Here is a 27,999-nt window from a genome sequence, read left to right as displayed (position 1 = left end):
GTGTCCCGGCCAGGAATGGACAGCCTCCAAGACACGCTGCCCCCGAGCCATGGGGGCTGCTGCCCTGCCTTCAGCAGGCTGGTTCCCAGAGGCTTTGGGGCTGAGGCGTGGACTCTCTTTGCTCTTTCCGGACCCCTGGTAAGGAGGTGGGTTAGGGGGCAGGCAGGGAGTGGAGAAATCGGAGAGGCTGAGGGTGTCCGCCTTGCAGGCAGGACCCAGAAGTGTGCTCACATTTTCCCCAGAAACTGCCAGGCGCAGAGCCCGGGGACAGCAGGATGGCTCCTGGAGGCTGTCCCTGGACGATCCCCAGTGGCCGTGGGGCCTGATTTTGCTCAGCAGCAGGCAGCCCCCACACAGAAGGGGTGGGTGTGTCTCAGCTGGAAACCCACAAATGCCTGAGTTGGAAGACGACTCCAGGACAAATGGGCCCTGGAGAGGCACAAAGCCTGCAGCACCTTCCCAGGGGGAAGCAGGGGCCAGCTACCCATTTCAGTTCCAAAGCGGAAACTTTTCTATACATTTCGTTTTTCCCCTGACCATAAAGAGTAATGGGCCTGGTGGGGTGGCTCTTGCCTGTAATCCCAGCGCTTTGGGAGGCCGAGGAGGGCAGATCACCTGAGGTCAGGAGTTCAAGACCCTGTCTCAAACAGGTGAAACCCTGTCTCTATTAAAAATACAAAAATTAGCCAGGCGTGGTGGCACATGCCTGTAATCCCAGTTACTTCGGAGGCTGAGGCAGGAGAATGGCTTGAACCAGGCACGGGGAGGTTGCAGTGAGCTGAGACCTTGCCATTCATGGCGCACCAGCCTGTGCGACAAAAGCAAAAATTCCGTCACAAAAAAAAAAAAAAAAAAGGTAACGGATTTTCAACCCCTGTAAAACCTTCAGAAAAAAATGAAAAGTTATAAAGAAGAAAGAAATTTAACTGAAATCCAACTGCTTGGAAGTAGCCATTACTAAGATTTTGGCGTATTTAATTCTCTTCCTTTTCTGGGGGTGTGTGGCCTGACCAAATTATTATTATACTAGGAACAGCAATAGCAGCATCAGACACTTGGGTCAAGCTCCCGGCGCCAGGCACTGCACTGGGTGTGTCTCGTCCACTGGCCTTTCTGGGTAGGGACATGGAAGCCAGGGGTGACTTCAGCTGCTGAAGGCAGAATGGGAGCTGGGCTCAGGCCACCTGGCCTCCAGCCCTGGTCACTGGTTCGGGGCCCTCACAGCTGGAGAGGCCTGTCTTGCAGGGCTGGGCCGTGAGGGTGGGGGCGCCTGTGGCCCAGGTCTGACCCGGTCACTGTCCTCCAGTTCCTATTCCAGATGCTGACTTTTATGAACTACGTAGTGAGCACTGTGTTCTGTGGGCACCTGGGCAAGGCGGAGCTGGCGTCGGTGACCCTCGCGGTGGCCGTGAGTACCCAGCCTGGCCCAGAGCAGGGACGTTCTCTCCCCAGGCTTCTCTGCCCGGTTCCTGGGTGGGCCCGTCTTGGGTGGCTACTCAGGGATGGGAAGACACACCCACATGGCTGGACAGCCACCTTCATAGGTGGGTCCTGAGGCCAGAGATGGAGGCAGTCTGCCCTCAGGCACACAGCACATGAGGCTGCTGAGCAGAGCCACCTCTGCCACCGCTGCCTGCTGGGTGACATTTCCCAATGCAGGCTCATCCCAGATGCAGGGGCCTCTCCTGACAAGCTCTGGTTTCCTCCTGTGTGTGCCGCCAGTTTGTCAATGTCTGTGGAGTTTCCGTAGGAGTTGGTTTGTCTTCCGCGTGTGACACCTTGATGTCTCAGGTGGGTGGCCTCCCGGAGCTGGGCAAGAAGCCAGGCAAGGGCAGAGCCAATCCCGCAGGTGCCACGGAGTTGGCAGGTGGGAGGGGCCCACCCAGGTGATCTGGGAGTGAGGGGCCCAGAGGGTGGCTGCTCCTGCCCCAGCTCCGAGGACCACAGGCTGTCAGGGAAACAGACCCTCCCCTTTGAACAAGTCTGGGCCAGGAGAAAAGGGTGGAGATGGTGGAGACAGTTTCCTGACCTCTTGCCCCCAGAGGAGGTCACCAAGTAGAGAAAGACAATCGGTTCCCCTCCTCTCTCCTAGTTCGGCTGCCTGCATGCAGGCACGAGCCCAGGGGACATGGAAGGAACCTCCCTGCTCGCAGGGGCCCGCAGTCCAGCAGGGGCTGCCCAGGCGGCCATGGGGTCACAAAGCGACCAGGCCTCACCTCTCCCTGGGTATTCCAGCTTCTCGGTGGACCTGGGCTTGGTCCTGGCTACCACTTACCCGCCTGTGACATGCGAGGAAATCCCACGTGCCTTCTTCCTCCTTGGAGTTTTGGAAAACAGTGGAGACAGTGGTGGGCTGCGGCTCAGGAAGGCCGCTGTGCCGTGCCAGGCTGCGGTGGCAGAGGGCGCAGGCTCCGCCACACACTGCTGGCGCCTGCTCCCCGCGCGGGGCATCGGAATGTCCCGGGTAGCGGAAAAGGCTGATGCGGGGCGGGCTGTTTTGCAGAGCTTCGGCAGCCCCAACAAGAAGCACGTGGGCGTGATCCTGCAGCGGGGCACACTGGTCCTGCTCCTCTGTTGCTTCCCCTGCTGGGCGCTCTTCCTCAACACCCAGCACATCCTGCTGCTCTTCAGGCAGGACCCAGAAGTGTCCAGGTGCGCTGGGCTCCAGCTGGGGAGTTGGGGCTTGCCAGAAACCTGGAGGCTCCTGGGAAACCCGGACCACCTAGGGAAACCCTAAAGAAGCCGCCCACCCCTGACCAAGCCCCGTACTTCTCTAGGCCAGGAGTGGTCACAATGCACGGTGCCTGTGGGTACTTTCCAGGCTTCGGTTTGGGGATTCTTTTCCATGGCTGCGGCTCCAGCAGCGGCCAGCAGGGGACAGAGGCGGACAAACGCCCAGTTTTAATTTAGGAGACAAGGCAAGAAACAATTTGGGATTTGCATTTTATTTGCATTTGTGTGCCTGCACACAGTTGGAGCTTTATGGATGCTTTTGAAAAAATGCAGTGTGTGCATTTTCCCATATTCCAAAAAGGAGAGAGATGACAACCAATTTTTGATGAATTATAGTTTTAGTAGTAGTAGTAGTAGTTATTATTTTTTGAGACAGAGCCTCACTCTGTGGCCCAGGCTGGAATGCAGTGGTGCAGTCTTGGCTCACTGCAACCTCTGCCTCTCGGGTTCAAGTGATTCTCCCGCCTCAGCCTTCTGAGTAGCTGGGACTACAGGCGCACACCACCACACCCAGCTAATTTTTGTATTTTTAGTAGAGACGAGGTTTCGCCATGTTGGCCAGAATGGTCTCGATCTCCTGACCCCGTGATCTGCCCACCTCAGCCTCCCAAAGTGCTGGGATTACAGGCATGAGCCGCTGTGCCCGGCCCATAGTTTATGATTCAATTCAGAGATGCCCTCTTGTAGGGAGCCCTCGTTCATTCATATTATGTACATTTCATTTGGTTATTCCTTTTTAAGATATAACCTTTTTTTCTTAAAAACCACATGTTACTCTGAATTTAAGTTCTCTAGTCCTGAGGCCTGGGTATTTGGGTGCCTCAGCTGCCCCTCCTGGCACCCGCTTAGCATCTGAGAGCAGCAGCCCCTGATGCGGAGGTTTCACAGTCCTGGCTGAGATCTGCAGGGCATGGTAAAGCCTCTCCTCAAACCTAGGGGCCCAGGATGCCCTGGGACGGCAGCCAAGCACCCAGTCCTGGAGGGTACAGGGGACAGGACCCTGCCTCCCCGGGCCACAGCCTGGTCAGCTCTGGAGCTTCTGCTTCTCTTGCAGGTTGACCCAGGACTACGTAATGATTTTCATCCCAGGACTTCCAGTAGGTGACCCTGTTTGCTGAGCATGGAATCACATTCCCCTAAATTCTGGCTTTTTGCTTTCCGACCCTAACTGCTGGGGAAGATCCTTATCCTGCTATGACTTCCTGCTGGGCCACGAGAATGATTGACAGAAGAGAAGTTCCCTTTGCAGTTGGTGCAAACTGAATTTCCAAAAAATAGTGTAACGTGTTTTTCTGATTTGAAAATGTTTAATGGAGAAAATATGAAAAGCATGAGGCAGGAAGAATTCAAATCACCTTTAATTCTACCACCCAGAGACAACATATGTTACTATCTCTCTCCAGGATTTTTCTTTTTCTTTTTCTTTTTTTTTTTTTTTCTAGACGGAGTCTTGCTTTGTCACCCGGGCTGGAGGGCAGTGGCACGATCTTGGCTCACTGCCACCTCCGCCTCCTGGGTTCCAGCCATTCTGCCTCAGCCTCCCAAGTAGCTGAGATTACAGGCATGCACCAACACACCTAATTTTTGTATTTTTAGTAGAGATGGAGTTTCTTCATGTTGGCCAGGCTGGTCTTGAACTCCTGACCTCAGGAAGTGATCCGCCAACTCAGTCTCCCAAAGTGCTGGAATTACAGCTGTGAGCCACCACACTCAGGCCTCCAGGATTATTTCTATTCATGGGTGTGTGTATTCAAACACACACATACACACAAATTGAAATGGGATCCATATGTGTATATTGTATTATAATATGCTCTTCCCCTTTAAAACATATCATTAGTCTCTTTATATGATGAAATAGCCTTCTGCAATATCAATTCCAAAGGTTATCCGGTACCCATAGTTATGCCATAATTTATTAACCAATCCCTATTTATGAAACAAACTATGATAAATAAGATTTGCGATATTCTTAAAATTTATCTTTGTGAGTCATCTGTAATGATTTCCAAGGAAATTATCAGTTACAGACATGCATTACTGGAAGTGGAATTGCTCAGTGAATGGCTTCTGAGACATATTGCCAAACTGTACCAGTTTCTACCCCAGCCAGCAAAAACTTCATTAGCATACACTATTATTAAGAGTTCTTCCAATTAGAAATAGTTTTAACGTGCCTGTCTGCCTTCCTTCCTTCCTTCCTTCCTTCCTTCCTTCTTTGCTTCCTCTCTCTCTCTCTCTCTCTCTCTCTCTCTTTCTTCTTTCTTTTGAGATGGAATCTTGCTCTGTTGCCCAGGCTGGAGTGAGGTAGCATGATCTTGGCTCACTGCAAACCTCTGCCTCCTGGTTCAAGCGATTCTCCTGCCTCAGCTTCCTGAGTAGCTGAGATTACAGGTGTGCACCACCATGCTTGGCTAATTGTTGTATTTTAGTAGAGATGGGGTTTCACCATTTTGGTTGGGCTGGTGTCCCAAAGTGTTGGGATTACAGGTGTGAGCCACCACTCCTGGCCTGCATTTCTTTCTTTCTTTCTTACTTTCTTTTTTTTTTTTTCTTGAGACAGAGTCTTGCTCTATGACCAGGCGCCAGGCTGGAGTGCAGTGGCACAATCTTGGGTCACTGCAATCTCTGCTTCCTGGGTTCAAGCAATTCTCCTGCCTCAGCCTCCCAAGTAGCTGGGACTACAGGCGCACACCACCACACCCAGCTAAGTTTTGTATTTTTTAGTAGAGACAGGGTTTCACCATGTTGGCCAGGATGGTCTTAATCTCTTGACCTTGTGATCCACCGGCCTCAGCCTCCCAAAGTGCTGGGATTACAGGCGTGAGCCACCGTGTCCGGCCTGCATTTCTTTTATTGATAATGAAGTCGAACATTTTCTCGTGTGTTTATTCTGTGAATAGCTCTTTGCTTATTTTAGTGGGTTAATCTTTTTCGAAGTATTATAATTCTTATTAAAGAATAATCCTTTGCCTTTTATTCTGTTTATGTTTCTGATTTAAAGAATTTTGAATGTGTATGTTAAGTCCTTATGTCTTTAAGGAGCTTAAAAGACTTAACTCATGGCAAGATTATATACACATTTGCTTATATTTTTGGACCCTTCCAGGGTTTCTATTTTTACATTTAAGTCATTAATCCCATGAACTTAAAATTTTTTGAACAGCATTTATTGCATATTCTCTCCTTTCTGCATTAATTTGTTCATTACTAAATGAATCAACAGTGCATCTGTCTGGGTCGGTGTCTGTCTGTCCCGTGACCCGGTGATCTGTATCTCTTCCACAGCCCAGTGCTTCACTGTTTTGACTTGCAGCTCAGTGATGCCTGCTAGGACTGGCAGTTCTGAGTGCTGCCCGGCCCTGCCAGGCTGAGCTCACCTTTTGACACTGTAGCCTCCAGGGCGCCAAGGGCAGAGTTGTGGGCCAGGGAGCTGGGCAGGGACGAGGTCAGGATTGAAGGTGGGGTGCCCCAACAGCGTGCAGTCCTGGTAGACCCAGCCACACCCACTTCTCTGCCACGCCAGTGCCATGACCTCTTTGGGGTCTAGCTGGTTACAGATTTCTTCCAGATCATGGAAACCACCTTATAGGGCTGGTCTTCTCTGAGTCTTCCATATAAACCATACTTTGGCTTTTCAGACCAAGGTGGTGGCATCTTGTCAACCAGGACTGTTGGCGCTGGGTCGGGGGAAATGCCCTACAGATATCACTGTGGCGTCATCTTTATCAAATAAGCCAAAGTCCTTCCACAAAATGCAGCTGCAGAAGTTAATTGCTAATAATACTGACTTACGTAGTGCTCGGCTAACATCGGAATGCTCAGATGTCCCATAGACTGTTTTGTAAGCACTTTGCAATATTAACTTTGCAATATTTATGTGTGTGAAATATTAAGTGCATTTTAGGTGCACACACACTGTTATTAGCCCCTTAATAATAGTGAGGAAATAAACTCAGTGAGGTTACAAATAACAGATGAGGAAACAAACTCAGTGAGGTTAAGTAACTTGCCCAAGATCACACATCTCAGAAGAGGCAGAGCCAGGAACTGAACCCAGTCCATTCCGGCTCCGTACTCTGAATCGGTACACGGTGCTGAAAAGAAGTGGAGGGCTCAGCCGGGCGCGGTGGCTCAAGCCTGTAATCCCAGCACATTGGGAGGCCGAGGCGGGTGGATCACGAGGTCGAGAGATCGAGACCATCCTGGTCAACATGGTGAAACCCCGTCTCTACTAAAAATACAAAAGCTGAGGCAGGAGAATTGCTTGAACCCAGGAGGCGGAGGTTGCGGTGAGCCGAGATCGCGCCATTGCACTCCAGCCTGGGTAACAAGAGTGAAACTCCATCTCAAAAAAAAAAAAAAAAAAAAAGAAGTGGAGGGCTAAGGAGAGGCATGAGGCAAGGAAGGCGTGGGCCCTGGGCTAGGTTTCGGTTGACGCCCATTCTATACTCCTTAAGAGAGGAGAGAAAGGGCAGGGACAGTGCCCCCAACGCACGCACTGCCACGCACACTCCCCTGCGGTCCTCCCCGGCCAGGGAAGGGTGTGCCCTCTCCCCTGCCACCCCATAGGGTCTTGAACTTGCTCAGCATAGGCTAATCTCGGTCAGCATGGCTCAGTACCTGCCATTGCCCACTCCAGATCACTCCTTCAAATCCTCTTGGGTGATCTTCTCACCCTCCAAAGCTGACAGAGACCTGGCTTAGCAGCCAGAAGGCCTACCAGGCACTGTGCACCGTGAACAGGTGTGCGAAGGGTCCCCTCTCAGAGCCAAAACATGCCTGCTCATCTCCCCTGTGGCAGAAGGGAGTCCTGAGGGGGCCTCTCCCATAGGCCGGGCCAGAGCACAAGTCTAGGTGGTCAGGTGGGCTTTGGCCGTACCTGAGGGGTCCCAGACATACTTTGATAAGTAATTGACCCAATCTAGGGTACCATGTCCTGGAGAGGAATGTCGGTTAATGCTCATTTGGTGGATTTTGGTCATTGTTACTGACTTGTTTGGGTTTGCTTTTCATACAGGTGATTTTTCTTTACAATCTGCTGGCAAAATATTTGCAAAATCAGGTACAGGTCTTTGGCATGGGGGCGGCCCTTCTCCCAGCACACTGCCCTGTTCCAGTGGGAGGGGCCTGGGGCTTTCCCCTTCTCTCCACCTTCTGTGAACCAGCTCTGGAAAGGGGTCACTTCCAGCCCACCACGCCACATCCTGACCTCCGCACAGAGGTGGGTGAGAGGCTGTGTGCCCCAGCCTCTTCCAATTCCCGGACGAGGATGTCTGAAGGGGCAGGCGAGGGAGTCCCCATTCCACACCCTGGGTCTGTCCACCGGCCATGCATCCCACTCACACCTTAGCAGGGCCAGCTTTCATTTCTTTCAGAAGATCACGTGGCCCCAAGTCCTCAGTGGTGTGGTGGGCAACTGTGTGAACGGGATGGGCAACTACACCCTGGTCTCTGTGCTGGGCCTGGGGATCAGGTGAGCCCAGAGGCTGGTGGGGCCTGGTCAGGGGGCACTGCCCACCAAGCTCCCCAACCCTGATAGAGACAGGTCAGTCACCATCCTGGCCCTGCCTGTGCTGTCCTGAAGTGGGGGGTTATGGGAAGTTGGAGGGGTCTGATGGTCTCTTGGGGACCTCAGTTTGAGGCCTGATGGGGTGAGAGGACAGCCACTCCCCACTCCTGCCCCAGCCCACCAGGAGAGGCAAAGTGGGCACTGGCAGTGGCCCCAGGACACTGTAGTCATGGTTGCCTGGGTAGAGCCACCATGGCCAGAGGTGCCTGTGGGGCCTGGCTGCGTCCGATCCCAGGATGGGGGTAGAGCAGAGCCATGCCTGCCCCACATGGGCTGGCTGCCAGAGCCATCTCTCCCTCAGGCAGCGAGTGGCATCAGTCCCAGAGAGTGGCATCAGTGGGTGGCAGAGAGTCGGCATGAGTCCTAGCCCTGCTCTCCCTCCTTTCCCAGAGGCTCTGCCTATGCCAACATCATCTCCCAGTTCGCACAGACCGTCTTCCTCCTTCTCTACATCATGCTGAAGAAGCTGCACCTGGAGACGTGGGCAGGTGGGAGGCCCGGTCTGCTCTGGGAGGCTGAGCAGGCCAGTGGCGGTGCTGCCCCAGGCAGGGTGGTCAACAGGAAGGTGCAGGACCCTGCACGGCCCCCCTCCTTCCCCTTTGCTTCCCCAGCCCCAAGGGCCCAAGGGCCCTTCATCCAAGGTGTCACGATGCAGAGCCCTGATGGGTCCATCACAGAAGCCTGGCCCAGGGAGCTTTCCTGCCCAGTCCCTGCTCTCAGGATGGCGGTGAGAGCAGTGACAGGCATGGAATACCAGGTGTCAGCGGCGTGTGGGGTACCTGATATTCCTGACTTCATTTAAGCCTCACCACACCTCATTAGCCCCATCTTACAAAGAGGAGATTATGACAGACGGAGATTAAGTCATTTGTCGAAACACCACGCACGCTGGGGCCCGCCTGTGCTCTTCTGCCTCTTGAGAGCCAATCCCATACAAAGAGGACCTCTCTTGCCAGGCATTTCAGGAACAGCTCTGCGGGCCTGTGGGGCCTCACCTGGGGGCAGGGCCCTGGCTGAGCCCCTTTCAAGCCTGCGAGGCACACCTATGATGTGTTCGCCTTCAGCATCCTTGATCTCAAGCTGCCTCTGAAAACCCCCGAGGGAGGCAGGGCAGAGCTAAGGCCTGGGGTTTTCAGATGGGAACAGAGCTTGCAGAGTGGTGGGTAGTTGCCCAAAATCCCAGTGTTGAGGGTGGAGTGGGGACCAACACCCATCCGTGGGCTGACTGGGCCACCCGTGAACCGGCCAGGCGAGCCTGGTATCCTGTTCCTGCACGCTCCTCCTCCATGGGCCCAGCACCAGCTCTAGACCATCCGCATTCCCTCTGCAAAACACCCAGTGCCTGGGCCTGCTAAGCCGCAGAGCAGGAAGAGCCAAAGGTGTTTAGGGGCCTCCTGGCAGTGGAGAGCGGGAAGCAGGTGGGCGAGCTGGGTGGGCTGCCAGCTCAGGGGTCTCTGTTCCAGGTTGGTCCAGCCAGTGCCTGCAGGACTGGGGCCCCTTTTTCTCCCTGGCTGTCCCCAGCATGCTCATGATCTGCATTGAGTGGTGGGCCTACGAGATCGGGAGCTTCCTCATGGGTACGTGGAAGAGTGGGAGGTGCACAATGGCATGTGGGCAGCTCACCCAGCCCAGAAGCCCCTTCCCCAGGATGGCAGCTCACCAGTCCCCTTCCCATTCCACTGGCCAGATCCCCAGGCATGGACCCAGAAAGCACAACCGCCCAGTGGGGTGGTCAGTCTGTTGCTGGTCTGCCTGCCCACTAGGCTGTGAGCATCCAGGAGGCAGGCCTGGGCCTTTTGTGCCTGAATCCCAGCATGGGCCAGGCAGAGCAGGTGCCTGTGGGAGGTGGCTGAGGCACAGAGAACTGAGAGATCGAATGAGGTGGTTTGTGGGCGCGAACAGAGCCTGGGCTTGCAAGTGTGAGGCTCCTGCCTGCTGTCTTGTGTGTGCTCATCAGAGCACTCGGTGAAGTGAGGACTCGAGGTAGCCTGAATATCAGAACCCCTGCCCTGCATTAACAGATGAGAAAATGGGGCCCCGGGAACAGAGGAATTCCACAAACAGGAAATCCGTGGCAGGGCTGAGAACCGAACTTGGGTTGCCAGACCCTGGCCCTGTTCTCTGTCCCCTCCCTCACACTGTCACCCTGAGTTCATCCGGAAAGACAAACCACGTGTGGAAGTCTGCAGGGGCCTCTGGGGCACTGGGCAGAATTTTCCTAATGGTTGAAGGCCAGAAGGAATGTCTTTTTGTTGTTCTTGTTACCAATCTGCCCTTCAAAATCAGCTGGGCGTGGTGGCTCACACCTGTAATCCCAGCACTTTGAAAGGCCGAGGCAGGCGGATCACTTGAAGCCAGGAGTTTGAGACCAGCCTGGCCAACACCGCGAAACCCGGTTTCTACAAAAACTGCAAAAATTAACTGGTGTGGTGGCACCACCTGTAGTCCCAGCTACTTGGGAGCCTGAGGTGGGAGGATCACCTAAGCCAGGGGGCGGGGGTTGCAGTGAGCTATATTTGTGCCGCTGCACTCCAGCTTCGGCAACAGAGTGAGACCCTGTCTCAAAGAGAAAAAAAAAATTTGCCCGAGTCCCCAAAACAGAGCAGCGTCCTGTCGGTGCAGGGTCTGGGTGTCTGGGCTGCAGGCTGGGCTCACGGCGAGCCTCTCCTCCAGGCCTGCTCAGCGTGGAGGACCTCTCCGCCCAGGCTGTCATCTATGAGGTGGCCACCGTGACCTACATGGTAAGTAAGGCTCCTGCAGGGGTGCCTTCCCCACATCCCCCACCTGATGGCTGGAGGTATCATCGGGGGGCCGCTGTCACCTGAGGCTGTCTCCGTCTCCCGAGGGACCCTCCTGGACCTCTCGTGCCCACCAGGTCCAGGCCCTGCTCAGCTTAAGCCAGGGCTCACACACAGGTGGCCACGACCTGTCCACCAGGGGTGGTATTTCACTCACAGATGTGGGAATGTTTTAAATTAATTAGCGTTATTTTAAAATTGGGAGATTTCAGCGGGGCGCGGTGGCTCAAGCCTGTAATCCCAGCACTTTGGGAGGCCGAGGCGGGTGGATCACGAGGTCAAGAGATCGAGACCAGCCTGGTCAACAAGGTGAAACCCCGTCTCTACTAAAAATACAAAAAATTAGCTGGGCATGGTGGCGCGTGCCTGTAATCCCAGCTACTCAGGAGGCTGAGGCAGGAGAATTGCCTGAACCTAGGAGGCGGAGGTTGTGGTGAGCCGAGATCGCGCCATTGCACTCCAGCCTGGGTAACAAGAGCGAAACTCCGTCTCAAAAAAAAAAAAAAAAAAAAAAAAAAATTGGGAGATTTCACGCCACAATCTTAGTTTTGGATTTTCTTAAGAAATGCACATTCCATTGAGCAGCAGGCCCACGTTCCTGCACACTGCAGTCGGCCAGAGTTGGGTGACAGCATCCCCAGCAGGGCCACGGGCTCTCCGCCACTGCAGCCCCCGCCTGCCCTGTACTCCCCACAGAGACACACCGTCATCTTCCTCATGCCGCCCACGCCACTCCAGGTCACTCCGGTTGGCATCTGCCAGCGTCCTGGGGGCATGCTGTCCTAGACCCCACGTTTAAGCAAAGGATTCACACAAATCTACATTACAAAACCATTTGTACAAACGTTTGTTGCTGAACCCTCTTTTTTCTTACAGGGAGCTTTTCAGGTATACTTAAGACCATAGTCACCTCTTTAAAATCCGTTTCTCATTGGATTTTGATCACACAGTGATTTGGGTTGCAAGGCCCACCTGCCTGTGCTGCCTCTGACGGCGCAGGTGCTGGTGGGACTGGCTGGCTCCTGGGGGGGGTCCCCCCACCCTTCTCCCAGCCTCAGCCCTCCCTGCCTCATTGTTAGCAGCAAGAATGCCACACGCCTCTTAGGCTGCAGGCCTGAGATCTGCTCCGCCATCCCACTCCCATCCCCCTTGGCCCAGGCTGGCTCAGGACGGCAGCGGTTACACGGCGGCCCCACTGACAGTGCTTTTTTATCATTGGTCCCAGATTCCCTTGGGGCTCAGCATCGGGGTGTGTGTCCGAGTGGGGATGGCTCTGGGGGCTGCGGACACTGTGCAGGCCAAACGCTCGGCTGTCTCAGGTGTGCTTCTCATAGGTAGGTGGAGTCCTCTCCTGGTGGGCCTTCGACCATGGGCCTGAGTCACCAGCCTGGGCCAGAGGAAGGCTGGCACAGTGGAGGCAGGGCTGGCCTCGGGAGCTGCCAGGCTTATCTTCCAAGCCTGCTGGACCTGCCATCTGACCCAGGCCAGCCTCTGCTGATAAGCTGACAGCTGCCCCTCCCTGAGCAGCAAGCGTCCCTCCCACCACCTTGTCCCCACCCCCACTCACGCCTTCCCTGCCCCTATGATTCTGGGACTCTTCTGGAGATCGCTGGCTTCTACCACTCACCTTAGAGAAAAGCCTGACTCTCTGAAGGCCCTTTCTGTCCAGCACTCTTCTGGCTGTGTAGAGTCCTTCTGCAAGCCCGGCCCTCCCAGCACCCCCATGAGCTCGGCAGCTGCCCACCCTCCCTTAAGAAGGAGCCACTCGGCCGGGCGCGGTGGCTCAAGCCTGTAATCCCAGCACTTTGGAAGGCCGAGGCAAGTGGATCACGAGGGTCAAGAGATCGAGACCATCCTGGTCAACATGGTGAAACCCCGTCTCTACTAAAAATACAAAAATCAGCTGGGCATGGTGGTGCACGCCTGTAGTCCCAGCTACTCGGGAGGCTGAGGCAGGAGAATTGCTTGAACCCAGGAGACGGAGGTTGCGGTGAGCCGAGATCGCGCCATTGCACTCCAGCCTGGGTAACAAAAGTGAAACTCCGTCTCAAAAAAAAAAAAAAAAAAAAAAAAGGAGCCACTCGTGTCCTCTGACATCATGGCTGTGCTTTCTTAGACTGAAGGCTCACACCGGCTTCCCTGTAGAAAGCAGTGGTTCTCAGGCTGTAGTCGGAATCCCCAAGAGGGCTGATCATGGATTGCTGGGCCTCTCTAGCGGGCTTTGATTCAGTAGATGGGAGGCGGGGTCTGAGAATCTGCGTTTCTAACAAGTTCCCAGGTGATGTGGATGCTGCTGGGCCAGCGTGCCCCCCACTCTGAGGACCAGCGGGGTGAAAGCATCTTCCACACTGCCCTTCCTACCAGACTGAGTGTCTAGCCCAAATGAACACCTCGGATGCAGGGGACATCAGGGCCCGTGACAAAAGGCGCCTAATTGCAGAGGGCTGGGCTGACTGGCACCGCCTAAGCGGTCCGCCCTTTGCTGATGTGAGCAGGGTGCTCCCTGGGTTGGGGTCTGTCATGGCTGCACCTTTTGTCTCTTTCAGTTGGCATCTCCCTGGTCCTGGGCACCCTCATAGGCATCCTGAAAAATCAGCTGGGGCACATTTTTACCAATGATGAGTAGGTAATCAGTTTTCTATGCTGACTTTTGGAAAACGTCACAGGGGTTCTCAGCCTGTCCTCAGACATTTATCATGTGCCTGGCCCAGGGCTGCGCATGAAGGAAGCGGGAAGAGTCCAGGCTCTTTGCTTGAAATAAGAACGGAACTATTATTAGCAAACACTTTGGGCACTTACTATACAGCTAGCCCTTCACGTGTATTAGCAAGTTCATCCTCACAGACCGGCGAGGCCTTGGGGAGGGCAAAGGTATTTAAATCATGTCTGAGGAGTCAACCTCTGTCCACTCTAGGCCTTCATGACCTGCCTGTCCACAGACAAGAGGCTCACTGAAGGGCGGTACAAAATTATGGGGACTCTCCAAAGTTTGAGGTGTGACCCACAGACACATAGAAAACTCTGGGCTAGCAGTGCCACTTACATTTGTGTGGGGCACCTACCTCTATTCCAAAGCGTTTTCTTGGTGGGGGATGGGGGGCATGGAACAGAAGGGAGATAAATGGGTCTCAAAGGCTACCTCTGTGTCTTGTGCTTTCTCATTTCTTCTGCAGAGATGTCATCGCCCTGGTGGGCCAGGTCTTGCCGGTTTATAGCGTCTTTCACTTGTTTGAGGCCGTCTGTGTGAGTACCACTTTGATCCAAAGCCTGACTTGGGGACACGATTTGCATGCCTTTGCCCTCTCCAAGACCTCACAGGGCCGTGAGGATGAACTTGTTAATACACATGCAGGGCTAACTGTATAGTAAGTGCCTAGAGTATCTGCTGATAACAGTTCCATTCTTATTTCAAGCAATGACTTCCCTCCTCTCCTGCAATTTACACAAGCCACGCGTATTAGCAAAGAACTGAAAAATTGCAGCAGTGCAAAGCCATAAATCTTTTTTCTTCCGGATTCCTCATGAGCTGGGACCATGACATTGACCTGTGCCCCAGGCTGGCCAGGAGCCGAATGGCAACCATATCCTGTAGCCAGCACAGAGGGACATTTCTACAAGGGAACGAGCTCAACCAGAACATAGAAGGACCTGGACTTTCTGCTCCTCTGATCACTGAAAGACAGGTCTCATTTAACACAGATTTGAATTTTGTGATTTTATATATTTTTTGAGACAGGGTCTCGCTTTGTCGCCCAGGCTGGAGTGCAGTGGTGCAATCATGGCTCACTGCAGCATCGACCTCCCGGGCTCAAGCGATCTTCTCACCTCACCCTCCTGAGTAGCAGGGACTACAGGTGCATGCCACCACATGCAGCTAACCTTTTAATTTTTGTATTTTTTGAAGAGACAGGGTCACACTATGGTAGGTGGAGTTCTCTCCTGGTGGGCCTTCAAATGTTGGCCTGAGTCACCAGCCTGGGCCAGAGGAAGGCTGGCATGTGGAAGCAGGGCCGGCCTGGTGAGCCGCCAGTTTTATCATCTAAGCCCTGGCTGGTCTCAAACTCCTGGACTCAAGTGATCCTCCCAAATCAGTATCCCCAATTGCTGGGATTATAGGCGTGAACTACTGTGCCCAGCTGTGGTTTTTTAAAAACATGAGAAAACAACAACGAAAAAACCCAAAACACTTAAGTCTTGTTTCATAAGCAGAATTTGAACTCATATGACTCCTACTTTGCGTCTGGAGTTATATGAATTCTTTAGGAACACACCCCTTGCATAAATTCCCATCGCTCTGCAGGCGGATATGCCCTTAATTAGCAACACGAAACACTGGCACGCTCCAGGCCTTGCTCAGCTGGGGAAAAACACCTGTATAATAACTACCAGCTCATTAAAAACCTACTGAAGAAATTATACTTATGGAGGATTTTTCTAAAGGCCTCTGGGTACTCCATCCAGTTCACTAACTATTCTAATATAGTTTGGCGTTCAGAAAGTGACATCCTTGGGCCGTGTGTTCTTAGCCTCAGCAGAAATGCCTTCTCTGGGCTGTGTTCTGGCATCATATTTGTGGCCTTTATCAAGGAACATCAAACAAAACTCCTTTATGGAGGCCATTATTGCTTTTGTCATAAAACATTATTTCTTTTCTTTTGTTTTGAGACAGAGTATCACTCTGTTGCCCAGGCTGGAGTGCAGTGGTGCAATCTTGGTTCACTGCAACCCCCACCTCCTGAGTTCAAGTGATTCTCCTGCCTCAGCCTCCCGAGTAGCTGGGACTACAGGCATGCGCCCTGACTCCCAGCTGATTGTTGTATTTTTAGTAGAGACAGGGTTTCGCCATGTTGGCCAGGCTGGTCTCAAACTCCTGACCTCAGGTGATCCACTGGCCTCGCCCTCCCAAAGTGCTGGGATTACAGGTATGAGCCACCTCACCCGGCCTGGATACTGTTAAGACACTATTCATATTTTTTCTCTAGTGTCTGGATGAGACCACACCCGAGAAATCCCTCTTGAAATTGAAGAAACTGAAGGCTAGGAATGGCTTTGCTTTTTTTTTTTTTTTTTTTGAGACAGGTCTCACTGTATCGCCCAGGCTGGAGTACAGTGGTGCCATCTCAGCTCACTGCAGTCTTGACCTCCTGGGCGCAAGTGATCCTCCTACCTCAGCCTCCTGAGTAGCTGGGAGGCTGAGGTAGAGAAGGGATCTTTTGTAGAGATGGGATCTTGCTATGTTGTCCAGGCTAGTCTTGAGCCCCTGGGCTCAAGCAGTCCTCCTGCCTCGGCCTCCCAAAGTACTGGGATTGCAGGCATGAGCCATGGCACCCAGCCCAGCATTTCTTAAGAAATTAAGTATGCCTCCTCTTCCAGTGGGCAATACTTCTCTATCCACTTTGGCTACCAAGAAACTCTGAGTCAGGTTTACAGAGAACAGTCACCGGGGCCTGACAGCTTGTATAGGTGCATCACCTTCCCTTCTGGCTGGTCTTTTTCTTAATTTACCTTTTCCATGAAGCTTATTTTTTATTTATTTACTTTTTTGATCCAGAATCTCACTCTGTCACCCAGGCTGGAGTGCAGTGGCATGATCTCAGCTCACTGCAACCTCCACCTCCTGGGTTCAAGCAATTCTCCTGCCTCAGCCTCCCAAGTAGCTTGGACAACAAGCGTGTGCCACCACACCCAGCTAATTTTTATACTTTTAGCATAGATGGAGTTTCACCTTATTGGCCAGGCTGGTCTCGAACTCCTGACCTTGTGATCCGCCTGCCTTGGCCTCCCAAAGTGCTAGGATTACAGGCGTGAGCCACCATGCCCAGCCTATTTTTATATTTTGTAAACTTTGAGTGAGCTATAATTTACATATTATAAAATTCATATATAAGTGTACAACTCCGTGATTTTAAATGAATTTAGAATTATGTAACCATCACCACCATCTAGTTTTACATCACCCCCCAGAATTTCCTGGAGACTGTTTTGTGGTTAATCCCTGCTCCCACCTCCTGCTCTGGGTAATCCATTGAATTGTTTTCTGTCAGTATAAACGACTTCACATAAGGAGGGTCGTACATTGTGCAGTCCCGGGTCTGGCTGCTTCTCCTTAGCATACTGTTTTTGAGGTTCATCATGCGGTAGCACGCGTCAGTGCCTCATTCCTTTTATTACCAAGTAGATCCAGTGCATGGAAATACTGCCTTTGTTTATCCATTCACCAGCTGATGGACATTTGGGTTGTTTCTAGATTTTGCTGTCATCAATAATGCTGTTTAGAACGTTCCTGTGGAAGTCTTTGTGTGGATTTGTTTTCATTTGTTTTAGTAGAGTCCTGGGAGTTGAACTGTTGGGTCAAATGATAACTTTATTTTTAGCTTTTGCAGAAACTGCCAGCTGGGTGCAGTGGCTCATGCCAGCATGCTAGTGCTGGTAATCCCAGCACTTTGGGAGGCTGAGGTGGGAGGATCACTTCAACCAAGGCATTCGAGACCAGCCTGGGCAACATAGAGAGACCCTGTCTATACAAAAAATTTAAAACTTAGCTGGGCATGGTAGTGCACACCTGTGGTCCCTAGAGCTAGTCAGGAGGCTGAGGTAGGAGGATCGCTTGGGCCCAGGTGGTCGAGGTTGCAGTGAGCTGTGATCATGCCACTGCACTTTAGCTTGAGTGACAGAGAAAGACCTTGATTAAAAAAAAAAAAGAAAGAAAGAAAGAAAGAAAAGAAACAATCTGTTTTCTAACGTGGTTGTACAATTTACATTCCCACCAGCAATATATGAGGATTTCAGTTTCCCGACTTCCTTGCCAATTCTTGGTATTATATTTTTTAACAATTAATAGGCATTCGTTTTAAGAGCAGGTTTAAGTTTAGAGAAAAAGTCGAGCAAAAAATACGGAGTTCCCATATGTCTCCTCCCTCCCCGTACACTTTCCCCCCGATTTCCCTCTTGAGTTAGCACGGCACACTTGTTAGAACTGATGAACTACTATTGAGACATGATTAGCTGAAGCCCTTCATGTACATTAGGCTTCACTCTGTGCTGTGCCTCTTACGCGTTTTGACAAATGTATAATGACATGTATCTACCATCATGGCATCACACAGGGCAGTTTCACTGCTCTAAACATTCCCTGTGCACCACCTGTTCATCCCTTTCCCTCTCCTTTCCTGCTCTGGAACCCCTGGCAACCACTATTTTTAACTGTCTCTATAGTGTGGCCTTTGCCAGATTGTCACAGAGTTGGAATCACATAGTATGTGGCCTCTCCAGACTGGCTTCTTTCACTTAGCAATGTTCATTTAAGGTTCCCCCATGTCTTTGTGTGGCTTGATAGCTTCTTTCTTTTATTTTTTCTTATTTTATTTTATTTTTTTTTGAGATGGAGTCTCATCCTGTCTCATTGCCCAGGCTGAAGTGCCGTGGTGCGATCATGGCTCACTGCAACCTCCACCTCCCAGGTTCAAGCAACTCTTCTGCCTCAGCCTCCTAAGTAACTGGGATTACAGGTGTGCACCACCACACCTGGCTAATTTTTGTATTTTTAGTAGGGACAGGGTTTCACTATGTTGGCCGGGCTGGTCTCGAACTCCTGACCTTGTGATTCCCCTGCCTCGGCCTCCCACAGTGCTGGGATCACAGGTGTGGGCCACGACACTCGGCCTGCTTCTTTCTTTGTATCCCTTAATCATACCCCATTGTGGGGATGTATCACATGTTTATCCACCTACTGATTGAAAGACATCTTAGTTTGCTCCAAGTTTTGGCAATTTATCAATAAAGCTACTATAAGCATTCATGTGCAGGTTTTTGTGTAGACATGTTTTCAGCTCATTTGAGTAAGTGTCTGGGAACATGACCGTTAGATAGACAGTAAGACCATGTAAGCTTTGTAAGAGCGCCAAGTTGTTTTCCAAAGTAGCAATACCATTTTGCATTCCCACCAGCGCTGAATCTGAGTCCCTGTCATTCCACATCCTCACCAGCATTTCATGGTGTCCGTGTTTGGGATTTTAGCCGCTCTAATGGGTGTAGTGGTAGCTCACTGTTTTTTCTTTTTTGGGGTGTTGTGAGACAGTCTTGCTCTGTCACCTAGGCTGGAGTGGAGTGGTGTGATCTTGGCTCACTACAACCTCTGCCTCCCAGGTTCAAGCAATACTCATGCCTCAGCCTTGCAAGTAGCTGGGACTACAGGCATGCACCACCACACCCAGCCAATTTTTTTTTTTTTTTTTAAGTAGAGATTGGGTTTTGCCATGCTGGCCAGGCTGGTCTGGAACTCCTGGGCTTAAGTGATCCACCCGCCTTGGCCTTCCAAAGTGCTGGGATTGTGGGCGTGAGCCACCGCACCCAAATCTCACTGTTTTAATGTGCTATTCACATGCTTATTTGTCAGCTGTACAGGCCTTCTCAGTAGAGGTGTCTGCCTAGATCTTTTGCCCATTTTTTAATTGGGTTGTTTTCTCATTGTTGAGATTTAAGAGGATTTTTTGGTGCATGTTTTGGATACCAGTCCTTTATCAGATATATGCTTTGGAAATATTATTTTCCAGTCTGCGGCTTTTCATTGTCTTACCATTATCTTTTGCAGAGCAGAAGTTCTTGATTTTAATGAAGTTCAACTTAACAGTTTTTTCCTTTCATGATCATGCTTTTGGTATTGTATCTAAAAAGTCAGGCTGGGCATGGTGGCTCATGCCTGTAATCTCAGCACTTTGGGAGGTTGAGGGTGGAGGATTGCTTGAGGACATGAGTTCAAGACCAGCCTGAGCAACACAGGGAGACCCTATCTCTATTAAAAGCTTTTTAAAATTAGCTTGGTGTGGTGGCACACACCTACAGTCTTCGCTACGTGGGAGGCTGAGGTAGGAGGACTGCTTGAGCCCAAGAGTTCAAGGTTACAGTCAGCTATGATTGCACCACCGCACTCCAGCCTGGGCAACATAGTGAGACCTCCATCTCTAAAAAAAAAGTAAAATAAAATTTAAAAACAAGTCATTGTACAACCCAAAATCACTTAAACTTTCTATTATTTTGTAGGAGTTTTAGTTTTACGTGTTGCTTTTAGGTCTGTGTTTTTAACTTTTATAAAAGGCAAAGGATGTCTAAATACATTATTTTGTATGTGGATATCCAGTTGTTCTAGCACCATTTCTTGTAAAAAAAAGATAGGCTTTCTCCAGTTGCCTTTGCTTCTTTTTTTTTTTTTTTTAAAAGAAGAGGTTTCACCATGTTGGTCAGGCCGGTCTTGAACTCCTGACCTCAGGTGATCCACCCACCTTGGCCTTCAAAGTGCTTGGATTACAGGTGAGAGGCACCGTGCCCGACCACCTTTGCTTCTTTTTTGTGGCTGAACAGTACTCCATTGTATACATGCGCCACATTTTCTTCATCCATTCATCTGTTCATGGATACTTAGGTTGCTTCCAAATCTTGTGAATAGTGCAATAAATATGGGAGTGCAGGTATCTCTTTGATATTCTGATTTCCTTCCTTTGGGGTATATACCTAGCAGGATTGCTGGATCATGTGGTAGTTCTATTTTTAGTTTTGTGAGGTACTTCCACACTATTCTCCACAGTGGCTTCACTAATTTACATTCCCACCAATGGTGTACAAGGGTTCTCTTTTCTTCACATACTACTTGCATCCATTATTGCCTGCCTTTTGAATAGATGCCATTTTAACTGGGGTGAGATATCTCATTGTAATTTTGGTGTGCATTTCTCTGATGATCAGTGATGTTGGGCACCTTTTCATATATCTGTCATTTGTATGTCTTCTTTTGAGAAAAGTCTATTCAGATCTTATACATTTTAGGACTTTTTTCTATTTCTGTCCATTTTCTAATTGGATTAGTTTTTTTTTCTATAGAGTTGTTTGAGCTCCTTATATATTCTGAGTTATTAATCTCTCATCAGATGGACAGTTTGCAAATATCTTCTCCCATCTGTGGGTTGTCCCTTCACTTTGTTGATGATTTCCTTTGCTGTACGGACGCTTTTTAACTTGATGTGATCTCATTTGTCCATTTCTGCCTTGGTTGCCTGTGCTTTGGGGGTATTACTCAAGAAATCTTTGCCCAGACCAATTTCCTGGAGAGTTTCCCTAAAGTTGCTCTTTTAGTAGTTTCATGGTTTGAGGTCTTCAGGTCTTTAATCCATTTTGTATTGACCTCCTCCTTTTCTGATACAGGCATGTGAAGCTGTACACTTTCCTCTAAGCATTGCCTTAGTTGCATCCAATAAATTTTGATGTTCATCAAAATTTTTCAAGTTCAAAATATTTTTAAATTTCTTTTGTGATGTATAGTTTAGAAGTACATTTAATTTCCAAATGTTTGGGGTTTTATTTCTGGTAGGCATCTCTAACTTAATTCTATTGTGGCCAGAGAACATACTTTGTATGAATTCAGTCTTTCAAAATTTGCCAGGCATGATGCTGTGTGCCTATAGTCCCAGGTACTCAGGAGGCTCAGATGAGAGCATTGCTTGAGCCTAGGAGTTCAAGACCAGTCAGGGCAACATAGCAAGACTCTGTCTCTTTAAATACATTTTTAATAAGTTTAGTTTATTGAGACTTGTTTTGTGGCCTCCTGCAGGTCTATCCTGGAGAATGCTGCATGTGAGATTTACAGCCAAGGAATGTCATTGTGTTGGGTTAAATAACTTGCTTAGACCGATTCTGACTCTCATCTCTCTAGTTTGCAGCTGCTGATCTCTCTTGCTCAGTTTTTTTCACCTTGTTCTTAAATCTAGCTTTCTAGTTTAAAACGTTCTATCTTTCTAGGTTTAAAAATGTCTGCAGAGCTTAGTGGTCAGCTAATTACTGGTCAGAGATTGTGCTCAACACCTCTGATAGCTAGCAAGACTTCCATTCTCTGCTGACGGATCAGAGTTCCAGTTGTTTTCAAGTGTGTCCTGGCTTTTACTTTCTTCTGGGTACTCTTGGTATCTTCAGCCCATGTGAATAGACTCGGATAACTCTTTGTTGTGGGGGTGGTCCCCTGAGCATTGTACGATGTTTAGCAGCATGCCTGGTCTCTACTCACTAGATGCTGTAACACCTTCCCCCCACCACAGCCCCGCAGTTGTCACAACAAAAACGTCCCAGAAATTGCCATCCCCATTCGAGAAACACTGGTCCAGGGTACATCAATCATAAATTGGATGAAGTCTTTTTTTAGTTTAAAAAAAAAAAAAAAGATCATACCATGACATATAATAACCAGCAATATGCACAGTGTATTTATGTATTATTTTAATTTTCACTTTAGGTTCTGGGGTACATGTGCAGGTCATGCAGGGGTGTTGCATAGGCACATACATAACCAGGTGGTTTGCTGCCTCTATTCTCCCTTCATCTATATCTGGCATTTCTCCCCATGTTATCCCTCCCCATCCTCCCCCCAACCCCACTGTCCCTCCCCTAGCACCCCCCCTCCAACTACTCCCAGTGTGTGATGCTCCTCTCCCAGAGTCCACATGTTCTCATTTTTCAGCACCCACCTATGAGTGAGAACATGCGGTGTTTGGTTTTCTGTTCTTGTGTCAGTTTGCTGAGAATGATGGTTTCCAGATTCATCCAAGTCCCTACAAAGGACATGAATGCATCATTTTTTATGGCTGTGTAGTATTCCACGATGTATATGATGCACAGCACATTTCAAAGTTCAAGAGGCACACATCTCCTAACATCAGTGCATTACCTCTTTGTTCAGATATGTACAAACCACAAAATACTCCCCACCTCTCATAGGAACAAAATTAAAATCACAAAATATCTATTGGTCAATAATCCTGACCAAAGATGAGCTGTGTCTGTAGTTCAGTAGATCTGGAATCATGTTGGGAGAATGAGGCTAACGAAATAAGACAAATAGGACTTTCTCCGGAGCAATTCTCATCTTTGAGATGAGATATAATGACAGACAGCAGTGGGTGAGGGCTGCTTGTCTCATATGGAATAAGCTAACAACCACCGTTTGTCATGTACGGTAGGCAAAATAATGGCCCCAAGTTTCAACATCCACATCATGATACCCAGAATCTGTGAGTGTTTCAAGGCAAATGGGACTTTGCAGGTGTGATTTAAGAATCTGGAGATGAGGTTTATCAGGCCCAATGTAAATACAAGGGTCCTTAGAAGAGGGAGGTAGGAGGGTCAGAGGAGATGTGAGGCTGGAAGCAGAGGTTGGAGTGTTGTGGGGCCACCAGCCAATGAATACACAAGGAATTCTAGAAGCTGGAAAAAGCAGAGAAACATTCTCTCCTAGGGCCTGCAGAAGGGAACAAGCTCTTGATTTTGGCACAGTGAGACCCAATTCAAACTTCTGATCTCCAGAGCTGTAAAATAAGTGTGTGTGAGTGTGAGTGTGTGTGTGTGTGTGTGTGTGTTTCTTTTTTGAGACCAAGTCTCACTCTGTTGCCCAGGCTGGAGTGCAGTTGCATCCTAGGTTCAAACAGCTCTCGTGCCTCAGCCTCCCAAGTAGCTGCGATTACAGGCATGTGCCACCTCGCCTGGCTAATTTTTGTATTTTTAGTAGAGATAGGGTTTCACCATGTTGGCCAGGCTGGTCTTGAACTCTTGACCTCAGGTGATCTGCCTGCTTCAGCCTCCTAAAGTGTTAGGATTACAGGCGTGAGCTACTATGCTCGGACCAAATTTGTGCTATTTTAAGGCACTAAGTTTACAAGTTTACAGTAATTTGCTACCGTAGCCACAGGAAACCAACACACCACAACCGTACCGTGTGAAGTTGGTCCAGTCTCCCAGACCAATTGGTTGCTGGCCACGAATTCTACCTTTACTTTCTAGGGAGGCCATTTGGTGTGGAGGTGAAGCCTGGGTGCTGCGGGGTTGTGTTCAAACACAGCTACTCCTGTGTAACACGGACAAGTGATTTGACCTGTCTTGGTCAGTCACCCTTAGGGAAGAAAGGGAAATAAGGGCGCCCATCCAGTGCGGTGAGAATTCAAATGAAGCAACGCCATGCGAACTGCTTAGCAAAGGCCTGCTGCATATGACACCTGCTCTTAGTCTCATCATCATGACCCTCTTGCCCATTTCTGTCACCCCTCCTAGTGTGTCTACGGCGGAGTCCTGAGAGGAACTGGGAAGCAGGCCTTTGGTGCCGCTGTGAATGCCATCACGTATTATGTCATCGGCCTACCACTGGGCATCCTTCTGACCTTTGTGGTCAGAATGAGAATCATGGGTATGTGGTGTGAGGAAGCTGGGAGAGGCCTGGGTGGTTGCCGCACATTCTTCCCGTTATCACTTGTCTCCTCCAGGCCTCTGGCTGGGCATGCTGGCCTGTGTCTCCCTGGCAACTGCTGCCTTTGTTGTGTATACTGCGCGGCTGGACTGGAAGCTTGCTGCGGAGGAAGTAAGTGGGTCAGCTGCCCCTGGCCATAAGACACACCCTGCACCTGACCCCACCAGGCAGAGTGACTACTCAGCCAGAAATGCCCAGAGCACTTAAGAACTTCGCAGCAGTGTGGTATAAGCTGCGGGTGTTTTGTGGGGGATTATAGAGGGACCACCTGAGCCTCAACAGTGACTCCTGTTACTGTAATTGGCCAGTATAAAAAGCACGCTCTGCAGTTATAAAGAGAAACAAAATCAAAAACCTTCCTTAGACAGCCCCATCTGCAGAAAAGCAAACGCAAAGAACTCAAACTAGTCTGTACCCAGATGAACTTCCAGGCGTGTGCCTTAACTTTGGAAGGGGTAATAAAATCCCCCTGCCCACCATCCTCTTTGATGTCCTTTTTAAACAGGGCAGGGCAGCCTTTGCTTCTCAGGCACAGCAAAGGCACAACTCGGTCTGCAAGCAGAGCACAGAAGCAATGTTCTCTCAAAGACCCTGAATCCTATCAGAGTGTGGTTTTGCTTTTGTGCACAGAAAAAGCCATCCTGGCACTTAAGACAATGGATAAACAGATTTTTAATGATTTATTTATTTAGTTATTTGAGATGGAGCATTGTTCTGTTGCCCAGGATGAAGTGCAGTGGTCCGATCGTGGCTCACTGCAACCTTTGCCTCCTGGTATCAAGAGATTCTCTTGCCTCAGCCTCCTGAGTAGCTGGGATTATAAGCATGCGCCACCATGCCCAGCTGAATTTTTTGTATTTTTGGTAGAGACAGTGCTTCACTATATTGCCTGGGCTAGTCTTGAACTCCTGAGCTCAAGCAATCCACCTGGCTCAGCCTCCCAAAGTGCTGGGATTATAGGCATGAGCTACCGTGCCCAGCTTTAAAATGTACTTTCTTTTTTTTTTTTTTTTGAGACGGAGTTTCACTCTTATTGCCCAGGCTGGAGTGCAATGGCGCAATCTCAGCTCACCGAAACCTCCACCTCCTGGGTTCAAGCAATTCTCCTGCCTCAGCCTCCCCAGTAGCTGGGACGACAGGCATGTGCCACCGTGCCCAGCTCATTTTTTGTATTTTTAGTAGAGACGGGGTTTCACCATGTTGATCAGGATGGTCTCAATCTCTTGACCTCATGATCCACCTGCCTCAGCCTCCCAAAGTGCTGGGATTATAGGCGTGAGCCACCGCACCCGGTCTTGCAATGTTTTAAAAGCAGAGAATGCGAGGCCAGTGGTGAAGGGGTGAACTGCTGAGCTGGCAGGTTGACCCAAGCAAGTTCTTTCTCTTTTAGGCTAAGAAACACTCAGGTCAGCAGCAGCAGCAAAGAGCAGAGAGCACTGCAACCAGACCTGGGCCTGAGAAAGCAGTCCTATCTTCAGGTAATGTGCTAACATGGCTGCCTCTACTTTGGTACACACATACACATCAGTGGCACGTTGCTCCTATCTGCCCTCTGTGCCTCTGCTTACAAGCCCAAGCTCTTTTTCTTCCCATTATTATGAAAATGATGTCCTAAGCACCAGGAAGACAACAATACCTACTGTCTAACAGGCATGCAAGTACCAGGCCCTACACCAAGTCCTTGGCCTTGAGAGGCAACTGGATGTATGCCCATTTTCAGATGCGGAAGTGAGGCTGAAAGAACGTCCATATTTCTGGCTGGGCGCAGTAGCTCACGCCTGTAATCCCAGCATTTTGGGAGGCCAAGTCGGGTGGATCACAAGGTCAAGAGATCAAGACTATCCTGGCCAACATGATGAAACCCTGTCTCTACTAAAAATAGAAAAACTAACTGGGCGTGGTGGCGGGCGCCTGTAATCCCAGCTACTCAGGAGGCTGAGGCAGGAGAATCACTTGAACCCGAGAGGCAGAGGTTGCAATGATTCAAGATTGTGCCACTGCACTCCAGCCTGGGTGAGAGAGGGACTCTGTCTCAAAAAAAAAAAGAACTTCCGTATTTCCCCCATCATTCCACAACTCATAAAGGCCAGAGATAAAATCTGAGCATCAACCCGTCAAACGCTAAAGCTCACAATCTCCCCCACTGAACTCTGCTCAGGACGGAAGGCCAACTTTTAACCTACAGCTGCCAGTCTGGGGATCCTGGCTTGTCAGTTGGCCTGGCTTGACTCACTGGCTTTGGGGGGACCTGCTATCTGCCTCTCTCTACCCCATCAGCAGATGAGCGTCTCTCTGGTTTATGCCCAATGTCCATGTCATGAAGTGATGGCCCCAGCTCTGCCCCAGGGCTGGTCCTGAGTGCCAGGTGTGTGTGCAAATGGCCCGAAGCTCATTCAGATGAGGTCTCCATGACCTCATCCATCCTGGGCTCATCCTTGATCAGGGCAATAGTGAAACAGCTAAAACTCTGGAAGCTTAAGTTGTCATGAGAGAATATAGTAAGACACAATTAATTGTTTCCCATGTGCTTTTGAAGCCATCGATCATCACAAGGCCAAGCGCTAACGAAAACATTCCTCATCAGATCCCGGTAGTAAGCATTATCTGCATGTGAAATTCACAGTTTAAGATGCTTTCCCACATATCTCCTCCTCTGATCTTGCTTGTCAAGCAGATAAAGCAGGTATTTTTCGACTATATAGGCATGATCTCTTGTGAGGTGTAGCAAATGCAGCCAGGTGATTAGGATAGGCTTCCTGATTCTAAGGCCAGAGCTCTCCCACTCACCCCTGGCCTACTGAGTTTACTCCTGTTTGCTTCTGCAGTGGCTACTGGGAGTTCCCCTGGCATTACCCTGACAACGTATTCAAGGTCTGAGTGCCATGTGGACCTCTTCAGGACTCCAGAGGAGGCCCATACCCTTTCAGATCCTACCAGCAGACTGTCAGTGAAACAGCTGGTCATCCGCCGTGGGGCTGCTCTGGGGGCGGCGTCAGCCACACTGCTGGTGGGGCTCGCAGTCAGAATCCTGACCACCAAGCACTAGCAATGAAGCTCAGAAACAGAAAGCCAGGAGTGGCCATTCCCAGTACCCAAACACACCATGGTCTGCCCTGCAGAAGTGCCAATGGGGTCCAGGGCAGGTGGACACTTTGAACCACTCCTCAGAAAAAGAACTTTGGCTGATTCCTTGCGGTGACATTCAGAGGGGTCTGAACAGAGCAGACTGGCCATTCTGTTCTGGTTAAACTGGAGTTTTCTTCTCTGACCTGGATTGCTCTATAGAAGACATCAGCCAAATGCATGAATCAGAGTCCAGGGATTGCCACTATTATGAATAATGTAAATGGCTTCAAGTGAGAGACTGCAGATAAAATAACAAAACCACTATTACATTAAAGATTACACATTTCCTAGGCACAGCCTGCTACTCAAACCTGTCATAAAGCCTCTGTGAAGCTCGGAGAAGGGGGCCAGTGGGCCCTGTCCAGGCAACCCCTGTAGGCCCCTAGCAGACATAGGTGCTGTGAGACCCTGACCAGGGCGGCTGACTGTCCATACACCCTTCTTCCCCTTTTCTCCAGTTCTTTCATTCCATCGCCATTTTCACTTATTAAAGG

At 50.1% G+C, this 27,999-nt stretch overlaps 2 protein-coding genes across 9 annotated transcripts in view; one reads left to right on the top strand and one right to left on the bottom strand.

Moving 5' to 3' along the window:
- Positions 1–27,999, top strand: SLC47A2 (solute carrier family 47 member 2). 8 transcript variants are annotated; one of them, XM_074388270.1, is made up of 18 exons: positions 1–138; positions 1,307–1,408; positions 1,723–1,791; positions 2,504–2,652; positions 3,788–3,830; positions 7,754–7,798; positions 8,112–8,209; positions 8,696–8,793; positions 9,769–9,882; positions 10,979–11,046; positions 11,800–11,808; positions 12,272–12,437; positions 13,650–13,725; positions 14,277–14,346; positions 24,187–24,319; positions 24,396–24,490; positions 25,770–25,857; positions 27,205–27,998. In XM_074388270.1, exons 1-18 carry the CDS (start codon positions 16–18, stop codon positions 27,423–27,425), a joined length of 1,767 nt encoding a protein of 588 aa, XP_074244371.1. In that variant the 5' UTR covers positions 1–15; the 3' UTR covers positions 27,426–27,998. The 8 variants fall into 8 exon arrangements, with proteins under 8 accessions (XP_074244371.1, XP_010338223.1, XP_003929339.1 ...); XM_039476141.2 differs by lacking the exon at positions 11,800–11,808 and adding an exon at positions 1,031–1,090 and having other exon boundaries at positions 68–138; positions 10,928–11,046; positions 12,329–12,437; XM_010339921.3 differs by lacking the exon at positions 11,800–11,808 and having other exon boundaries at positions 7,983–8,209; positions 12,329–12,437; positions 27,205–27,999.
- Positions 22,346–27,999, bottom strand: part of ALDH3A2 (aldehyde dehydrogenase 3 family member A2) — a 38,667-nt gene continuing 33,013 nt past the window's right edge. Inside the window, exon 12 of the mRNA XM_074388271.1 lies at positions 22,346–22,694. The gene's annotated coding sequence lies outside the window, so the exon portion shown is untranslated. The remainder of the gene's footprint in view (positions 22,695–27,999) is intronic.

The sequence above is a fragment of the Saimiri boliviensis genome, chromosome 17 (genome assembly GCF_048565385.1).
Source record: "Saimiri boliviensis isolate mSaiBol1 chromosome 17, mSaiBol1.pri, whole genome shotgun sequence".
Taxonomy (NCBI): Eukaryota; Metazoa; Chordata; class Mammalia; order Primates; family Cebidae; genus Saimiri; species Saimiri boliviensis.
The sequence above is the reverse complement of the archived record's forward strand: the minus strand, read 5'-3'. Positions and strand labels throughout refer to the sequence as shown.

Coding starts and splice junctions, on each gene's coding strand:
- SLC47A2 (XM_010339921.3), top strand. CDS start 16: ATGGACAGCCTCCAAGACACGCTGCCCCCGAGCCATGGGGGCTGCTGC. Junction 1,792..2,503: donor GTGACACCTTGATGTCTCAG/GTGGGTGGCCTC, acceptor GCTGTTTTGCAG/AGCTTCGGCAGCCCCAACAA. Junction 12,438..13,649: donor CTCAGGTGTGCTTCTCATAG/GTAGGTGGAGTC, acceptor TGTCTCTTTCAG/TTGGCATCTCCCTGGTCCTG.